Source organism: Nyctereutes procyonoides, unplaced genomic scaffold (assembly GCF_905146905.1).
Source record: "Nyctereutes procyonoides isolate TBG_1078 unplaced genomic scaffold, NYPRO_anot_genome, whole genome shotgun sequence".
Taxonomy (NCBI): Eukaryota; Metazoa; Chordata; class Mammalia; order Carnivora; family Canidae; genus Nyctereutes; species Nyctereutes procyonoides.
This window is the reverse complement of record NW_026575146.1, coordinates 25,014,384-25,033,200: the sequence shown is the minus strand read 5'-3', so window position 1 is coordinate 25,033,200 and position 18,817 is coordinate 25,014,384. Positions and strand designations below refer to the sequence as shown.

General features: G+C 34.5%; 1 protein-coding gene across 4 annotated transcripts in view; it reads left to right on the top strand.

Moving 5' to 3' along the window:
* Positions 1–18,817, top strand: part of MCM9 (minichromosome maintenance 9 homologous recombination repair factor) — a 92,137-nt gene that overhangs the window by 47,886 nt on the left and 25,434 nt on the right. For 3 of the 4 annotated variants that reach the window (XM_055310050.1, XM_055310049.1, XM_055310051.1), the window contains one exon: positions 7,595–7,769. In XM_055310050.1, coding sequence (XP_055166025.1) covers positions 7,595–7,769 — 175 coding nt within the window. Of the gene's footprint in view, positions 1–7,594; positions 7,770–13,983; positions 14,152–18,817 lie in introns of those variants that run through there. The other variant, XM_055310052.1, reaches the window with a different exon arrangement.

The following is an 18,817-nucleotide window of genomic DNA, read 5'->3' as shown; positions in this document are numbered from 1 at the left end:
CCATCTTTAATATTTACCTATGTAGTTAACTGTACTGGTGTTTTTCATTTCTTTATGTGTACTTGAATTACTGTCTTAGTGTTCTTTCATTTCACCCTGAAAGATTCCCCTAGTATTTCTTATAGATCAGGTCTATTTGCACTATTTTGTTTTTGCCTGATATTTTTACTTTACAGTAATGAAATTGTAGAGAATATTCTTTTGCTCAATATTATGTTTGTAATATTTTATCTGTATTTTATTTAGCTGTGCTTCAGTTTTTATTGCTGTCTTATTCCACAGTATGAATATGTAACAATTCATTATCTGTTTTGTTAATGGGCTTCTGAGTCTGCTCTGTGATTTTTTTTTTTTCTTTAGTCTGTCAGTTTGATAGATAACATCAGTTGATTTTTGCTTGTTGAACCAGCCTTACACACTTCGGATAAATCCCACTGAGTCATGGTGTATAATTTTTTTTATACATTGTTAGATTTAATTTGCTAATATTTTAGTATATGTGCTGCTCAAGCAAGCAGAAGTTTGCTAATAGTTTACTGAGGATCTTTATATCTGTTCATGAGAAACATAAGTTGTAGTTTTCTTGTAATGTCTTCGTTGGATTTTGGTATGGAGATAATGCTGGTATCATAGAATGAATTAGGAAGTATTACTTCTATTTCTGTCTTCTGCAAGAAACTGTAGAGGATGAGTATCATTTCTTCCTTAAATGTTTAGTAGAATTCACCAGTGAAGTCATCTGGGCCTGGTACTTTCTGTTTTAGAAAGTTATTAATTATTGATCAAGTTCTTTATGGGATATGACTCTATTCAGATTGTTTCTTCTCCTGTGAGTTAGTAGCATGTCTTTCAAGGAATTGGTCTATTTCATCTAGGTTATCAAACTTGTGGGCATAAAGTTGTTCGTAATAATTCTTCATTGTCTGCTTAATGTCCATAGGATCAGTAGTGATGCCCCCCTCTTTCATTTCTGATATTAGTAATTGGTGTCTTTTCTCTCTCTTTTTTTTTTCTTAGCTTAACAATTTTATTGATCTTGTCAAGAATATCCTTTGGTTTCAATGATTTTCTCTATTGATTTCCTGTTTCCTTTTTTTTTTTTAAAGATTTATTTATTTATTCATCCAGAGAGAGCGAGAGAGAGGCAGAGACACAGGCAGAGGGAGAAGCAGGCTCCATGCAGAAAGCCCGATGTGGGACTTGATCCCGGGTCTCCAGGATCACACCCCGGGATGCAGGCGGCGCTAAACCGCTGCGCCACCAGGGCTACCCCTGATTTCCTGTTTTCAATTTCATTGATTTCTGCCGAAATTTTTACTATTACCTTTTTTTCTGCTTGGTTTGGATTTTATCTGATCTTCTTTTTGTAGTCTCCTAAAGTGGAAGTTTGGATTATTGATTTTAGATCTTTCTTCTCTTCTAATATATGCACTTAGTGCCATCAGTTTCTCTCTAAGCACTGCTTTCCCTATATCCCACACATTTTGATAACTTATGTTTTTATTGTGACTTAGTTAAAACATTTTTAAATTTCTCTTGAGATTTCTTTCTTGAGCCATATGTTATTTAGCCATATGTTATTTAGTGGTGTTTAATCTCCACATAATTTGAGATTTTCTAGTTGTCTTCCTGTTATTGCTTTCTAATTTAATTACATTATGGTCTGAGAGAAGATTTATGATTTCTTTTATAAATTGCTAAGGTGTGTTTTATCATCTATCTTTGTGAATATTCCGTGGGTGCTGGAGGAAAAAAATACATTCTGCTGTTTTTGGATAAAGTTGTTTATAGATGCCTGTTATATTCAGTTGATTGATGGTACTTTTGAGTTCAGTTACGGCCTTTCTGATTATCTACCTGCTGGATATGTCCATTTCTGATACAGGGGTGGTGAAGTCTCCAACTATAATCTACTCCTCTTTTGAGTTCCACTAGTTCTTACCTCTTATATTCCTCGGCCCATAAATATTAAGGATTGTTATATCATCTTGCAGTTTTGACCCCCTTTTTTCATTATGTAATGCTTCTCTGTCTCCCAGATAATTTTTCTTGCCCTAATATCTGTTCTGAAATTAATATAGCTACTCCCATATTTTTTTGGATTAGTGTTTGCATGATATATCTGTCTCTGTCTTTTTACTTTTAATCTGTATGTCCTTATTTTTAAAGTGGGTTTCAAAAAAGGAAAAAAAATAAAAGTGAGTTTCTTATAGATAATATATAGTTGGGTCTTTTTTCATCAACGGTGATAATCTTTCAACTGGTATATTTAGACTATAGATGTTTGACGTGAATATTGATATAGCTGGATTAATACTTGCCATATTTGTTAGCATTTTCTATTTGCTGCCCTTGTTTGTTCCTGTTTTTATCTTCCACTGTTTTTCTGCCTTTTATGGTTTTAATTGAGCATTTTATATGTTTCCATTTTTTCTCCTTTCTTAGTGTATCAATTATACTTCTTTTTTTAGTCCTGTAATTGGTAGCTCTAGAGTATGCGATAAATGTTTACAATTAACCCAAGTCCACTTTCAAATAACACTGTACCACTTCATAGGTAGCACAGTACCTTACAACCAGCAATATATTTCTAATTCCTCCCTCTCATCCTTTATATTCTTGCTCTCATTCATTTTACTTGAACATAAACATATATAAGCATACATATTTGAATACATTGTTGCTGTTATTTTTAACACACTACTATCTGTTAGATTAATTAAAAATATTAAAATAGAAGTTGTTTTACCTAGTCTTCCTTTGTTCCTCCCTTATGTAGATCTGAATTTCTTTTTTTCTTTCTTTAAAGTTTATTTATTTATGTAAGTAATCTCTACAGCCCATGTGGGGCTCAAACTCACAACCCCAAGACCAAGAGTTACATGCTCAGACCAACTGAGCCAACCAGGTCTTTTTGTGTAGATCTGGGTTTCTGACCTATATCACTTTCTTCTCCCTAAGAATTTCTTTTAACATTTCTTGCAAGACAGGTCTCCTGGCAACAAATTACCTCAAGAAATTTTTTTTTGTGGAGAAAGTCTATTTTTTTTTCACTTTGCAGGTAATTTCACAAAGGATACAGAATTCTAGACTAGTGGGTTTTTTTCTCTCAATACTTTGAATATTTAATTCTACTCGTTACCTGCATACTTTGCTCCACTACAGGTAAGTTGAATTTTTCCTCTGATTTCTTTCAAGATTTTTTCTTTATGTTTGATTTTCTGACATCTGAATATGACAGGCTTACATGTAGTTTTTTAAAAAACATTTTTCCTGTCTAGTGTTATCTTGAGTTTTCTGGATCCATGGTTTGTTGTCTGACATTAATTAATCAATTCATGACTAATTCTTAGTCATTATTGCTTCAGATGTTTCTTTTCCTTTCTCTCTTTCTTCTCCTTCTGGTTTCCCATTACATTTATATTACACCTTTTGTAGTTGTCTCACGTTCTTGGGTATTCTGCTCTGTTATTTTCCATTTTTTCTCCTGTTTGCTTTTTAGTTTTGGAAGTTTCCATTGAAGCTTATACTATCTTTACACTCAGAGATTCTTTAATCAGCCGTGCCCAGTCCACTAATGAGCCCATCAAAGGCATTCTTCCTTTATTTTACAGTGTTTTTGACCTCTAGAATTTAAAAAAAAATTTTTTTTCGTAGACTTTCCATCTCTTTGCTTACAGTTTCAGAGAAAAATTGCTGATACTTAATGTGATACTTAACCTGGGAGGGCTCTTGGAGGTAAAACTCACAAAAGTGTGAGGGTCCCCCATGAATGGAGATTGTAATTCTGAGAGTTATCCACACAGCCTCCAGCAATTCATCAATTACAGTTCAGGTTTTCTTATACCATTACTGGTTCCCCTGGAGGTATCAGCTCTGGTAAGTTGTGATTCTATCTTTCTAATTTTGAGGGCATTGGTTTGCCTCATGACCTCATTTCTCTAATGCATCTTAGAAGAATTATTGATTTTCCAGTTCAGGTTTTTACTTATTATTAAACAAGTGGCAACTTGTGGCAACCTCTGAGTTCCTTAAATGCTGGACTGGAAAAAGAAGAACTTACATAGATTTTCTCTTGTATTTTCTTTTATGAGTTTTCGTCTATAAGTTTTACATTTTTCATTTAGATCTTTTCTTTCATTCAGTTAATTTTTGTATCACATTTGAGGTATGGATCACGGTTGATTTTTTTTTTTCTTTTTGCATAAGGCTATCCAATTATTCCAACACATTTGTGGAACAGATTATCTTTTCTTCATTGGATAACTTTTGCATTTTTATCAAAAATAACTTGACCAGATATGTGTGGGCCTGTATTTGGACTCTATTCCATTTTTCTCTCTGTCTCTCCTTTTTCTAGTACCACACTGAATTGGTTACTGTAGCTTTGTAGTAAATGTGGAAATGAAATCATGACCTCCTACTTTGTTTTTTGGTTTGATTCTTCAATTTCCTTTGCTTCTCCATATAAATTGTAGAATCACTCTGTCAGTTTCTATAAAAAGAAAAATCCCATTAGAATTTTTTTGAGGGGGGGGCCTGAGTGGCACAGTCTGACTTTCGGTTTCCTATTGGGTCGTGATCTCAGGGTGCTAAGATTAAGCTCTTATCAGGCTCCATGCCCAGTGCACACTCTGCTGAAGACCCTGTCTCCCTCTGTACTCTCCCCCGTCCCTACTGTGTTCTCTCTCTCAAATAAATAAATCTTTAAAAAAAATTTTTTTTTGCTTGGAATTGCATTGAATCTTTAGGGACAATTAATAGAGCAATTTGAGGAAGCATCCTTAAAATACTGAGTTTCTCAATTTCATGAACATGGAATATCTCTTGATTTAATTAGTTGTCTTTGATTTCTTTCATCATTGTTTTGTAGTTTTACATATAGATCTTGCATATTTTTTATTTTTAAAATTATTTTTTTTAGTAATCTCTGCACCCAACATGGGGCTTCAACTCAAGGCCTAGATCTTGCACATTTTTAAAGATTTATGCCCAGGTATTTCATATTTTCAGGTGCTATTATAAATTGTATTATTTTTAATTGGAGTTTAAAATTTTTTTTCTAGTACATAGAAATATGACAGATTTTTATATATTGACATATATCCTGCAACCTTGCTATGCTCACTTAGTTCTAGTAGCTTTGTTGTACATTTTTTGGAATTTCATACATAATCATATTGTCTGAAAATATAAAGTTTTGTTTTTTCCTTTTGATCTGATGGTTGTTAATTTCTTTTCCTTTATTTTACTGGCTAGAACCTCCACAAAGATTTTGAATAAGAATGATGAGAGCACATCTTGCCTTGTTTTGATCTTGGGAATGAGGGTGGGTGTGGTGGTAAGCATTCAGTCTTTTACAATTAAATATGTTAGTTGTACGATTTTTGTAAATACCCTTTATAAGACTGAAGAAGTTCCCTCTATTCTTTGCTTTTTGAGAGGTTTTTTTTTTTTAATCATGAATAATTGTTGAGTTTATCAAGTGTTTTTCTGAATATATTGAGGTGGTCATTTGCTTTTTCTTCCTTAGTTTATTGATGTGGTGTATTATTTCGGTTAATTTTTGAATGTCAAATTAACCTTGTAATCCCAAAATAAATCCCACTTGTTTATAATCTGTTATTTTAAGTATTTGATTTGCTTGTTTTTTTTGAGGATTTTTGCGTCTATGTTTATGAGAGATACTAGTCTGTAGTTTTCTTTTAATATACCTTTATCTGGTTTTGGTATCTTAATAGTGCTGGCTATAGTAAATGAGTTGGGAGGTGTTCCTTGTTTTTCTGTATTTTTGAAAATTTTGTAAAATTGGTATTATCTCTTTCATGAATGTTTGGTAGAATTCACCATGAAATCATCTCAGTCTGTAGATTTATGTGTTGCAAGATTTTTAACTATATAGCCAATTTTCAAAAGAGGTATAGGAGTATGCAAGCTATCTATTCCTGTTTAGATAAACATTCACAGTTTATATATTTCAAAAAATCTGACCGTTTCATCTGAGTTACCAAACTTAGTGCATAGAGTTGTTCATCGTATTTCCTTACTACCAGTTAAGTGTTGGTAGGGTTTATAGGGATATCCCCCTTCATTCCTAATATTTGTAAGTTGTTTTTCCTCTTTTTTTTTTCTTGGTCAGTCTGGCTTATCAATGGTTATTGTAAAATAAGTACTCATTATATGTCATACACCTGTTAAAGAGTTTTATTATATTCTATTTGAATATCCAAGACTCTGTAAGATACATTCCATTGTTATCCTGTTTCATAAATGAATAAATAGAGGCCAGGACATATTAGGAAACTTGCCTACAGTAGGACAACCAGAATGACAGATCCAAGATTCAGATCCAAGTCTGTGTGACTCAAAAGCTTTTGCTTTAAAAAAAAAAATTCATTCATTCATTCATTCATTCATTCATTTTAGAGAGAGAGAGTGCTTACATGCACGCACAAGTGGTGGGAGGGATAGAGGGAGAGGGAGAGAATCTCAAGCAGACTCCACACTGAGCATGGAGTCCACTGTGGGGCTCCATCTCATGATCCCCAAATTCATAAACTGGGCTGAAACCAAGACTCAGATGCTTAACCAGTGGAGCCAACCAGCCAGGTGCCCCCGAAGCCTTTGCTTTTGACCACTGTGGTATAAAGGATGAATCAAATCCAGAAAAAACATATTAAAGGAATCTTCTTTCTCACACTGTGACTGGGAACAAACTTTTCATTTTCATCATTGGACTCTAATATCTTCTGTTTTCTGTCTTTGGACTTATAGGCCTTTTTATTTTTTTATTTTTTTAAAGATTTTATTTAGTTATTCATAGAGAGAGAGAGGGGCAGAGACACAGGCAGGGGGAGAAGCAGGCATCATACAGAGAGCCCGACATGGGACTCGATCCAGGGTCTCCAGGATCACGCCCTGGGCTGCAGATGGCGCCAAACCGCTGCGCCACCGGGGCTGCCCCCTTATAGGCCTTTTTAAACAGCATATGATACAGAACCTCTTTTCAGAAGATCTGTTTGCTCCTTCTATTCAGTGAGGGTACCTACCAAGGAAAGAAAATTTGGGGATTTTTGGTTGCTATAAAATACTCAATAACACATCTTATATTTTCAGAACATAGGATCTTCTGCGGCTTTCCAGTGCCTGGAAACCAGAAATAGTTGTCCTGATGCCATCCATTTTTTTTAATTGAAGTATAGTTGACATACAATATTATATTCATTTCAGGTATACAATACAGTGATTTTTCAGTTATATACATTATGAAATCCTCACCATGATCAATCTACTTACCATCTGTTACCATTTAAAGTTATTGCAATATTATTGACTATGTCCTCTATACTATACTTTACATCCCTGTGACTCATTTATAAGTTTGTCCCTCTTAATTCCTTTCACTTATTTTGCCCATCCTCCCATTCCTCCTCTCCTTGGGAACCACCCATTCTTTGTCTGATGTAATTCATTCTTGACAGATTACAAATGAAGGCATTGACTCTTTTTTGTTTAAAATGTAGGTACTGTCCGCTCATAGGTATAAGACATGGTTTTGAAAATAAAAGTTAATATAGCTTGCTTGTTTCCTTAGGTCTGACGGTAACTGCTGTGAAAGACTCAGGAGAATGGAATTTGGAGGCTGGGGCATTAGTACTTGGAGATGCGGGCCTTTGCTGTATCGATGAGTTTAACAGCCTCAAAGAACATGACAGAACCAGTATCCATGAGGCAATGGAGCAACAAACTATAAGTGTTGCTAAGGCTGGGTAAGAGTTTCTTTTCTTTAAAGTCTATGGGAATAATGAGATTAGTTAATATGTGATTATGGAAAAATGTGAACCTTTTTGCACTGCAAGGTATATTTGGTCTTATCAGGGGTTATCAGGTGCACTCATCAAGACACATTAGCATCCCCAAGGAGGTGTATGAGGAAGTAAAAGTGAATTGTGGGGCAGTGAAAGGAAAAACTAAAGTATAAATGTAAGTTGACTTAATTCGTGAGGGAAACTTATGAAGAGCTTTCATGCAAGATCCAACTTATTCTCTCATTATAATGTATATCTGCTATGGGCATATTAGTATGTTAGGAATTTTTAAAGATTCAAAAAGAAATAACATAATTTCTGCTTTCAGTGGCATTCTCCTTATCTACCCTAATAGAAGGTTGATCACGGGATGTGGAAAACTAAACCATAAACTATATTAGCTAAAATGAAATGCCTGTTTTTGACTCAAGGAGGTTTAGGCATTGAGGTATGTGAGTCACTTGCAACATATGACCACTGAGGAGGAAAAATAGGGATGTCAGATAGAAATCCATTCACCCAGTCCCTGAGGTGGTTATGAGAAACTTACCTGGCTACAAAGGCTGACCACCAAATAGGCTGCCGGGTCATCCAAACAAAGGACAGAGCTAGAACTACCTCAGCCCTCTGCTACTATTATAGGTATGAGGCCAGCTGATGAGGTAGGTGGGGCTGCCAGCAGAGTCTTCCAACAGTAGTGGGTATTAAAAGGGATGCTGGTCTATATAGATTCCAGGAGATCTAATTATATGTGCTTGGAAAGACAAAAGAGGTGAGGTAAAGAGGATAGAGCCTGTAGAAAAAAGAAGAAAAAGCTAGGTAGAACAATTACTAGAACTATTCATTTCATTCAATATTCATTGACTCAGTGTATATTCATTAAGAGCCTGATGTATGCCAGGCACTGTGCTAGACACTGAGAAGTACGAAGACGAATATAGCACTATTCTTGAGGTGTTTGCTATTTTGTTGGGCAAGATAGACAAAAAGAGCACCATAGCAATAGGTTCATAATAAAAGTGTTATGAGAACATACTTTAAAATAATTATTGCTTCTAAAATCTTTATCAGGGGAAATTAGAGGTATAGTTTCCTAAATATCTTCAAGGCTACTTTCTCTTTTCATGTCTTCATTTAATTAGCACCTTTGCTGATTGGTAGACTTTGTGGTTTATTTTGATGTGCCTTTTCCAGAGAAAATCTGGGATGTTTTGAAATATTCTTAAATAAATTAACCCTCACATCAGGGAAAAATGGGACAAATTCTATTAATCTATTTGAGATAGAGAAAAAAATAGCAATATTATATGATGGGCTACAGAATAAATTTTTTAGAGTGAAAATCTTTGATTAACCACTCCTAATACCTTACTCTCTGCTAGGTGTGAATTAGTATGAATCTTTTTGCTATCCATAAATATGTCATAAGTTCCAAAAAAAATGTTCTGTAGCTGATGGCACCCATAGGCTAGACAAACTTGTCCTAACTATAACTACTTTATGCACTGGAACCATGATTTTCACACTATGATGAGGGACCAGTTTTGTTGTCTTTTTCAATCCATCACAAAACAATATTTTTATAAAATACAATAAAAATTAATTATGTTAGAAAATGAAATAAAAAAGCAAAGACATACAAAACATAAGCCTAAGTTCTTCTTCCATTTCCAAGGTGTGGAAAACTGTAAGAGCAGTTCACTCCCATCCTAATAAGAAAAATCAAATAGCCCCCAAAAGCATAATTTTCTTTGAACGTATCAGACAGCTAACAGCTGAGTTTATAAGGAAATCAAGGAAACTTAATTCTAAAGTTTGAGAAGCCCATCTGAGAATGAGGCACACAAACTGTTCACCTTTGAATAGAGCGTTAGAAGAAGTGACTGCCATAGAAGCAAATAAGAAAAAACAACTAAAATAGTTTAAATTCCTTGATGTCTAATCATGGGCTAGCTTTAGTTTGGAATAACTGGGAGCTCCAAACCCAAGGGGAATTCTCACCGGCAACTCCTTCTCCACAGGTCTCCAACCATGACCTCTTGTGGGAAGGGTAGAAAGGCCTACAAGCTTTCTAGCCGATCCCATCCAAAAGCAGGCTCACAGACCCTGCCTCACACTAGGAGACCAAAAGCCGAACCTGGCCCCCAAGTAAGCCTAACACCTAGTAACAAGCAGTCCATCACTGGGGAAGGTGCAGGAATATGGAAAGAGACTAGAGACTTCCACTGTGGTGCACGTGTGCAGTGACTGCTGAAAGCTAAAGGTAGAGTAGAAATACTGAGAATGATCTTCCAGTACTGGGTTATAACATGCGCAAAGTAATGGCAGCTCAACAGTGAAAGAATTTGAAATCTTTGGTCCATTGAGGGCAAAGTTAACAACAATACCAAAATGTAGATCAACTATCATGACCTCATAGATACAAAAACTGAAGGTAGACTGTAAGAAATGAAAGATGTAAACTCTAGAACAACCACTAGAAAATAAAAGACACATAACTAATAAACCAGTGGTAGAGATAAAATGAAATCATAAAAAATAACACAAAAAGATGCAAGAAGAGAACCAAAGAGAACAAAGAATAGATGGGACAAATAGAATATAATTAGCAAGATGGTAGACCCAAATTCAGCTTTATCAATGATTATGTTAATTATCTTATAAACAATTAAAAGGCAGTGATTGTCAGATTGGATAGAAAAGCAAGACACAACTAAATACTACCTTTGAGAAACTGACTTTAAATTCAAATGGATAGGGGCACCTGGGTGGCTCAGTAGTTGAGTCTGCCTTTGGCTCAGAGCATGATTCCAAGGTCCTGGAATTGAGTCCCATATCAGGCTCCGTGCACAGAGCCTGCTTCTCCCTCTATGTCTCCGCCTCTCTCTTTGTGTCTCTCATGAATAAATGAATAAAGATTTGAAAAGAAAATTTTCAAACACATAGATAAGTTAAAGGGACGGGAAAAAAATATTCCATGGAAACACCAAAACTTGACCAAGATATTATAAGAAAATAAAACTACAAGAATGATATCCTGCATGAGCAATAAGACATGAAAATTTCTTTCTTTCTTTCTTTTTTTTTTTTTTAAAAGTAGCTCCAAGCCCAAGGGGGGGCTTGAACTCACAGCCCTGAGATCAGGAGTCACGTTCTACTGACTGAGCCAGCCAGGTGCCCCATGACATGAGAATTTTTAATAATACTTGAGTAACTAAGTCCAGCAGTGTATTAAAAGGACTATACATTATAACCAAGTGGAGATCATCCAGGAATGCAAAGTTGGTATAATACCCAATAATGATAAAAATTTTCTGCAAACAGCAAGAGAAGTTCATCTGCCTGTTTAAATGTCATCTATGGAAAACCTAAAAGAAACATTTCATACCTTATGATGAAGTGAAATGTTTTCCATTTAAGATTGGGAGCAAGTTAAGGATGTCCAGTCTTCCTACTTCTAGTCAATATTTAGTGAAAGTCCTGGTCAGTTTAGTAATGTAAGAAAAAGAAATAAAAGGCATTCAGTTTGGAAAGGAAGAAGCTAAAACTGTCAATATGACATGATTGTCTCCATACAAGATCTCAAAGAATCAATGAAAAGGTATTAGAACTAATAAATGAGTTTTTAAAAATCATAGGATGCAAGGTTATATAAAAATTTTTATTTCTGTATGCTGCAATGAATAATTAGAAACTGAAGTAAAACATACCACTTATAATAGTATCCACAAATATGAAACCTATATTTTTACAATGAAAACTTCAGAACGTTGGTGAAAGAAATTAAAGAAGACCTAAGTAAATGGGTATATATACCAAGTTTATATACCAGAAGACAATATTGTTAAAATTTCTGTTTTCTTCAAAATGATATGTAGAATCCATGCAATTTCAATTAAAATCCCAGCAAGCTTTTTGCAGAAATCAACAAGCTAATTTTCAAATTTATATGGAAAACCACAGGATCTAGCATAGCCAAAACAATTTTAAAAAAGAACAAATCTGGAGGACTTTATTTCAAGATTTACAATAAAGCTTCAGTAACCAAGCTAATGTAGCATTGGTGTAAAGATAGATATAGAACAATGGAAGAGACTATAGGTCCAAAAATAGACTCACAGGTATAAAGTTAGTTGGTTTTCAAGAACAATACCAAGACAATTCAATAGAAAAAGGATAGTCTTTTTTTAAAAATGGTGCTAGAACACTTGGATTTTAATTTACAAAAAATGACTTGTACATAAATGCTTATAGCAGCTTTATTCATAGTCACTCAAGATTGAAAATAACCCAGAAATCAATCAATTGGTGAATGGATAAGCAGTTTGATGAATTTATACAGTAGAATACTACTAGAAAGATAAAAACTATAGGTACATGCAATAGCATTGAATCTGAAAAGCGCTGCTATGTAAAGTGACAGATGCCAGGCACAAATGACTACTTAGTTTATGATTCCCCTGTATGAAATTCTAGAAAAGGCAAAATTATAAGAAGAGAAATCAGATCAATGGTTGCAAAGGATATGGCATTAGGAGAAGAGATTGACTGCAGAGAGGCACCTAAAAAAGTTGGATTTTACTATATGTAAATTATATCACGATAATCCTTAATTTAAAAAATATGTAAATATGTGTTTTTAATTTTTATTTTTTCCATGTATTTTATTTTTAGATTCATGAGAGACAGAGACAGAGAGAGAGAGAGAGAGAGGCAGAGACACAGGCAGAGGGAGAAACAGGCCCCGTGCTGGGAGCCTGATGTGGGACTCAATCCCGGGTTTCCAGGATCATGCCCTGGGCCGAAGGCAGGTGCCAGACCACTGAGCCACCCAGGGATCCCCCTTATTTTTAGATTCAGCAGGCATGAAATCACTTTGTTAAATTGCTATTGAAATTTCTAAATTCTTACTTTTTCTGTATGTATCTCTTCCCTAATTCAGGGTAGCAGTATATAGAATAAGTATAAGTTTATGGCCCACACTTTGACTGCTGGTGATGGACTTGGATAGTAAACTACCACATAAGGATACATGAAGGAAATGGGAAGGAACAACAGTGCCAGGGGAGATGATACATTTATGATCAGTAAAACCCTTTTTTAAACTTGTAGTGACGTCTTCTAAAGGAAATAATTTTAATGAATAATTTTCAGATTGGATTTCTTTGCCTGTTGGGAAGGGAGACAATTTATAGCCAGAAGACATGTGCTACTCATTCTCAATCAGCTTTAAATTACTTCTTCTTTAAACCATTTGTCAAATATACACGTACAAAAAGGAGTTTTGCACGAAAAGCACTTTGAATGCTTTGATCTTAAGAACTTTTCTGAAAGGCTTACTTTTTTAACCATTGTACCACAATAGGCATTGACATTATGGTTATTATTGTGGTAAATATTTGTATGATTATCTTTTCAAGATAAAATTCATCAAATCTTTCTCTTTTGTCTTGGTTACTATCCAGACTTTAATACCTCTTTGAACTGTGGTATGGATCAGACTTGATATTTTAGCCTTTCAGCTTCTTTGCACTTATGTAAGAATTTTTACTTTTTGAAGCTTTTTGGCATATCTATTTCATTTACAGATAACTGTAATTTACCATATTCTAGGAATTATAGCATCTTTGTTCTCATCTAGTTATTATCATTACACTAGTTTTTATTCATCCAGGTGTGGATGTTGGTGGCATTCTGATTTGTTCCACAGCCTATATAACTGTTTCTGGATTCACAAAGACATTTATACTATTTAATTTTTATCAGGCATTTTAAGACATAGTTTGTAAATGTTGCATAACTGTATTATGTAATGATTTCCAATGGTTTGTTTTTAAATTTTCTCCATCTTAAAAGAGTTTGTTGAGCAATTTAGTGAAGATATTTTTCAATTACCTTGTACTAACAGAGCTTAGGTTCCTATGGTCTCTGAACTTACTGAACAGCCAATTCCCAGGGGAAACAGGGCCACCGCATGTGCATGAGCTTTTAGTAGTGGCTGCTTTGGCTTCTGAACATAATGTTTCTAATATATGCTGGCTTGAACATGTGTTTCAACCAGACTTAACATTTTTACACTGTTCAAAAATTTAAAATTGTATTTAAAAACAGATTAGGCATATACCTTGGATTCACATCTCTTCTACCTTGAGCTATTAGGCTCCATTTTTTCCAGGCAGAGGATATGACCTGAAACAACAACATTCGGGAAGGCCAGATGTCATTATCTAAGAGACCAAACACCTTTCTTCTGGAATTATATCCTTCTCTTGCAAATTCTTGGCAAAAGTCCTTAAAACTGCCACTATCACTACTCAGTAACAACAAATATCCAACAATAACAAAAGCAGTGAATGTCCGTTCATTTAAAATAAAGCAAAAGTATGGTGCACCTGGGTGGCTCAATCCATTAAGTGTCTAACTCCTGGTTTAAGCTCAGGTCATGATCTCAGGGTTGTGAGATCGAGCCCCACATCCGGTTTCACACTAAGTGCAGAGTCTGCTTGAGATTCTTTCCCTCTTCCTCTCCTTCCTCCTCCCCTGCTCGTGCTCTGTCTCTAAAATAAATATATAAAATCTTTAAAAAAATAAATCAAAACTAAATTGTTAATATTCTTTTTGAAAAATCATTTGGTTATGGTGGAAAGAGCATGATAATTGGGGTCAGAGAAACAGCCAGTAGTTCTAATCTCTGTTACTACTTTCTCATCTTATGTGACATAATTACCAACTCTGGGCCTCAGTTTAGTCCTCTGTGAAAGGAAAATAACAATATCCTTCTTCCAGGGATAATATCAGTTTAGGGTTGATAGATGTCAATATCCTGGCTCCATACCTACCATATGGTAAAATTCACATAACTTGAAACTTACCATCTTAACCATTTTTAAGCATATAGTTAAGCAGTAATAAATACATTTAAATTGTTGTCAACTATATATGTACTTTTTTTAATATATATGTACTTTTTAAAAAAACGTTTCTAGCCAATCCTTAGGTTAGAGTGAGAAGATACACTCTCCAAAATTACTTTATTTCATATGTATATGAAAGTTTACAGAACTCCTTGTATTTCTGAACTCCATTGAATCTGCAAAATAGTTTCAGAATTAATACACCAACACTGTTGCCAGTAACAACAACCACACAAAAAACACTAAGTAATATTCAAGCCTTCTTTGCAGATTTTCTTGTGCTTAGAGTATATTCCACTAAAGTCATATTTGATCAGAGTATATTTTCAATGTTAATTTGAATTGTTTTCTTTGTGTGATCATGTTATTGACTTGATATACAGTTGGAAAATAGAGTTTTAAATTTACGCTTGTGTCCACTTTTAGAGTTTGTTTTTTTCAACCTTTTTAAAATTTTATTTTCTGAATTTGTAAAACATGTTTCAAAAGTCAAAACTATGTAAATAAATATACCAAAGGTATCACACTCCTATACCTACCTCATCCATTCTATTTTTTCCTGTCCTTTACAGATACCGTTTTCATTGGTTTCTTTTATATTTCTTTTTTCGGAAAAAATAAGCCAAAGTACTTGGGGAGGGGGGTTGAGTGTGCATATGTTTGCATCTATTCTCTTATGCAAAAGATAGTATATATATTCTCTTTGGTACTGCTTCAATAATTAGTATATGTAGTATTTTCATTCTCATCTTTTCATATGTTTTTTAGAAATTCTGCAGTTTGGGTTTGTATATCCCCCTTTCTCGCAAGAGGATGCTTTGAAGAGTTTTTTAATGTTCAAGTAGAAGAATCTTTTTCAATTTACGTGTTCTGATGTTATTAATTTCTAGTTTTATGGCATTGTGGCCAGAAAAGGTCTGTACCTTAGGAACTTCATGAGGTATTTTTGTTTTTGTTTTGTTTGTTTTGCTTTGCTTTTTTATGGCCTAATATAAGAACAGTTTCATAACTGGCCTGTGTATGCTTGAGAAATTATATTTTCTATAATCAATGTAATATACACACATGTACAGTATACCTTATAAATGATGTTGGTTAGGTCCCCTATATCTTTATTTACTTTTTGTTTGTTTGACATGTCTCAGGCTCAGAATGGTGTTTTAGTCTCTTATTATTGTGTCTCTTCTGGGTTCTCTTTGCACCTTTCATAGCCTCTGCTTTATGAAGATAGTTGCTGTGGTTTTGGCATTTGTAATTCTCTGTCTTTATGCTTTTGGTCTGAATGTTGCCTTGCCTGGTATCAAAATCACAACTCCTAGGATGCCTGGGTGGCTCAGTGGTTGGGCGTCTACCTTTGGCTCGGGGCATGATCCTGGGGTTCCAGGATCAAGTTCCTCATCGGGCTCCCTGCATGGAACCTGCTTCTCCCTCTGCCTACATCTCTGCCTCGCTTTCTCTCTCATGAATAAATAAATAAAATCTTTAAAAAAAAAATCACAATTCCTGATTTCATGTTATTGGCATTTGCCTAGTATATCTTTGCTCATTCCTTCATGTTTAACTTTTAGATTTTTTTTTAAATTTTTAAATTATTTTATTTTTGAGGTGCTTTTATTATATCATGGGGATGGGGTCTGTGAGCAGAAAAAGCTGCCTCAATTTGTTCTCTTTTATAGAGCATACAGTTGGTTTTATTTTATTTTGCTTTATGAATGGCCCAAAACCCTTTTTTTAATGTATGAATTAAGCACATTTACATTTATTGATATTACATATATGATTGATATTAACTGTTTCATTTTTTTAAAACTTACTATGTTTCGTTTTCTGTGTTTTTGGCATTTAGGAAAGTTTTGTATTTTTGTTATACATTAGGAGTTGGCAAACTTTTTCTGTAAAGGCCCACATAGTAAGTATTTAAGGCTTTGTGGGTCATACCATCTCTTACAAATACCTCTGTTAATTTGGACAGTACAACTACATTAACGTCTATGATGTAGACAGAACAAAAGTTATAGGCAAAATGTAACTGGATGGATTTGGCTGTGTGCCACTAAAACTTTATTTACAAAAAAGGTGAACTGTATTTGACCTGCCACCTAAAGATTGCTAACACCTACTCTAGGATTTACCTTTTAAAAAGACCTTTTGTAATGCCAGCAGCCCCTTTATCCTAGGTTGGGAGCTTTAAATAATACCATTGACTCTATACCCATATGATAACCAATGAGCTTATTCTACTTTCCCTCTACTCCCTTCTCTTTACTATTAAATAAATGATTGTATTATTTATACTTTGACAGGACAGATAACATGTACTCTTCTACTTCTATCCCTTCCTATGTTTTGGTCTTTGTTCTAAAATTTAATGTATTCAAGGGCACCTGGATGGCTCAGTTGGTTAAGCGTCTGCTTTTGGCCCAGGTCATGATTCTGGAGTCCCGAGATTGAGCCCCGTATCAGGCTCTGCACTCATTGAGGAATCTGCTTCTTCCTCTCTCTTTGCCCTTCCCCCTGTTCCTTTTCTCTCTCTCTGTCTCAAATAAATAAATAAAAATCTCCAAAAAAAATTAAATGTATTCAGTGTTCACCATAGTCCAGAACATCACTGACACCTCATACTTAAATGAAGTTCATTCTCTTACAGATTCCATGGAGAGGGCTCCTGAGTACTATACTGAGTTTGCGCAGGTTTCAAACTATTTTTCATAGCTTTGATACTTGAAAACAGTTTGGCTGGATATAAAGACCTAGCCTTATACTTTCTTTCCTGTACTCTTGCTATGTGTGTTACTGTTGACAAATACGATGCCATTATGATATCCTTTGCTTTGTAGTGATTTGGTTTTCTTGCCTAAGGTCCAGAAGGATTTTTTCTTTTGTTTTAAATGCAGTATTTTTAGTAGGCTATGTCTCAGATGATTGATTATTCTTGGTCAATTTGTCTAGATGTTAGCAAGCCCTTTGAAAATTTTTTTGAATTACAGTTATATATATAAAGGCTCTATCCTTTGTTTTTATTTTTCAGAAATTTTAATTACATACAGTTTAGGTCTTCTTTGCTTAGATTCTATAGCAACCAATTTGTGTCTTAGATTTTTTAGCTCTTTTGTATTTTGTTTTTATTCTCTTGGCATTTTTATTCCTCTTCATAGCACCTGCTGTTATATTTCCAGTCTTGTCTCTTTGGCATCTCAGATTTGAATGTTCATTTCTGAAATTATTTTGTTTTCCTCTCTCTTCTCCTTTTCTTCCCTGAGTCATCTCTGGGATCTTTTTTGTACTTTTCTGTTTTGAGTTTTTGAATTTCTGATTTAGAGTGTTTTTTCACATATGCAAATATATGTTTAAGGATATTAATGTGAGCAGATTATATACAGAGTTCTGCTTTGTGGGTTTTATGGCAGGGTATCAGATAAGGGGCTTTATCACCTGAGGTATTTTGATTCTTACAGTAGTTTTATATGGATGTTACCTGTTATTCCCATCACTTTTAAAATGTCTTATCTTTTCCTAAATCAATAGTAGTTATTCTACTATGGTGATGGTGAAAAGTTTGGATAGTGTACTAGTTTTTAGTTTAGAGTAATCTCAGCTGAGTGCCTATTATTTAACAGGTAGCATTTTTTCTAAGAGTTAAGGTGGTGGTTGATGGGTCTTCTGATTTTGTGTTTCTTATTTGTTTAATAGGATCTTTAAAATCCACTGCTTCTCTCTCCCTTCCCCTGATCACCGAGATTCCAAGGGACTCCTGCTGGTCACCGCCACCTCTATTCTCAAGAACTTTCAGGTCCTTCTTTCTGTTCCCCAGTAGTTACTGCTCTGATCCACAAGGTCTCAAACCTTTTCTCAATATTTCCCTATTCCTGTGAGACTCTGTCCTTCTAAGGGTGATGTTAGCTGTGTTCTGCCATCATGAGGAACCCATTGGTCTCTTCTCCTTTTCACTTATTCTCCACTGATTTTTCTATTCCATTATGAGCTCTAGATTAGCTTTGCTGGTTTTTAATGTCCATTTGTTGATTTCCATGTAAATTGCAGTTTGCAGTATTCTCCCTCACTCTTATTTTTTAGTTTTGTTTTATGGATTTTGTT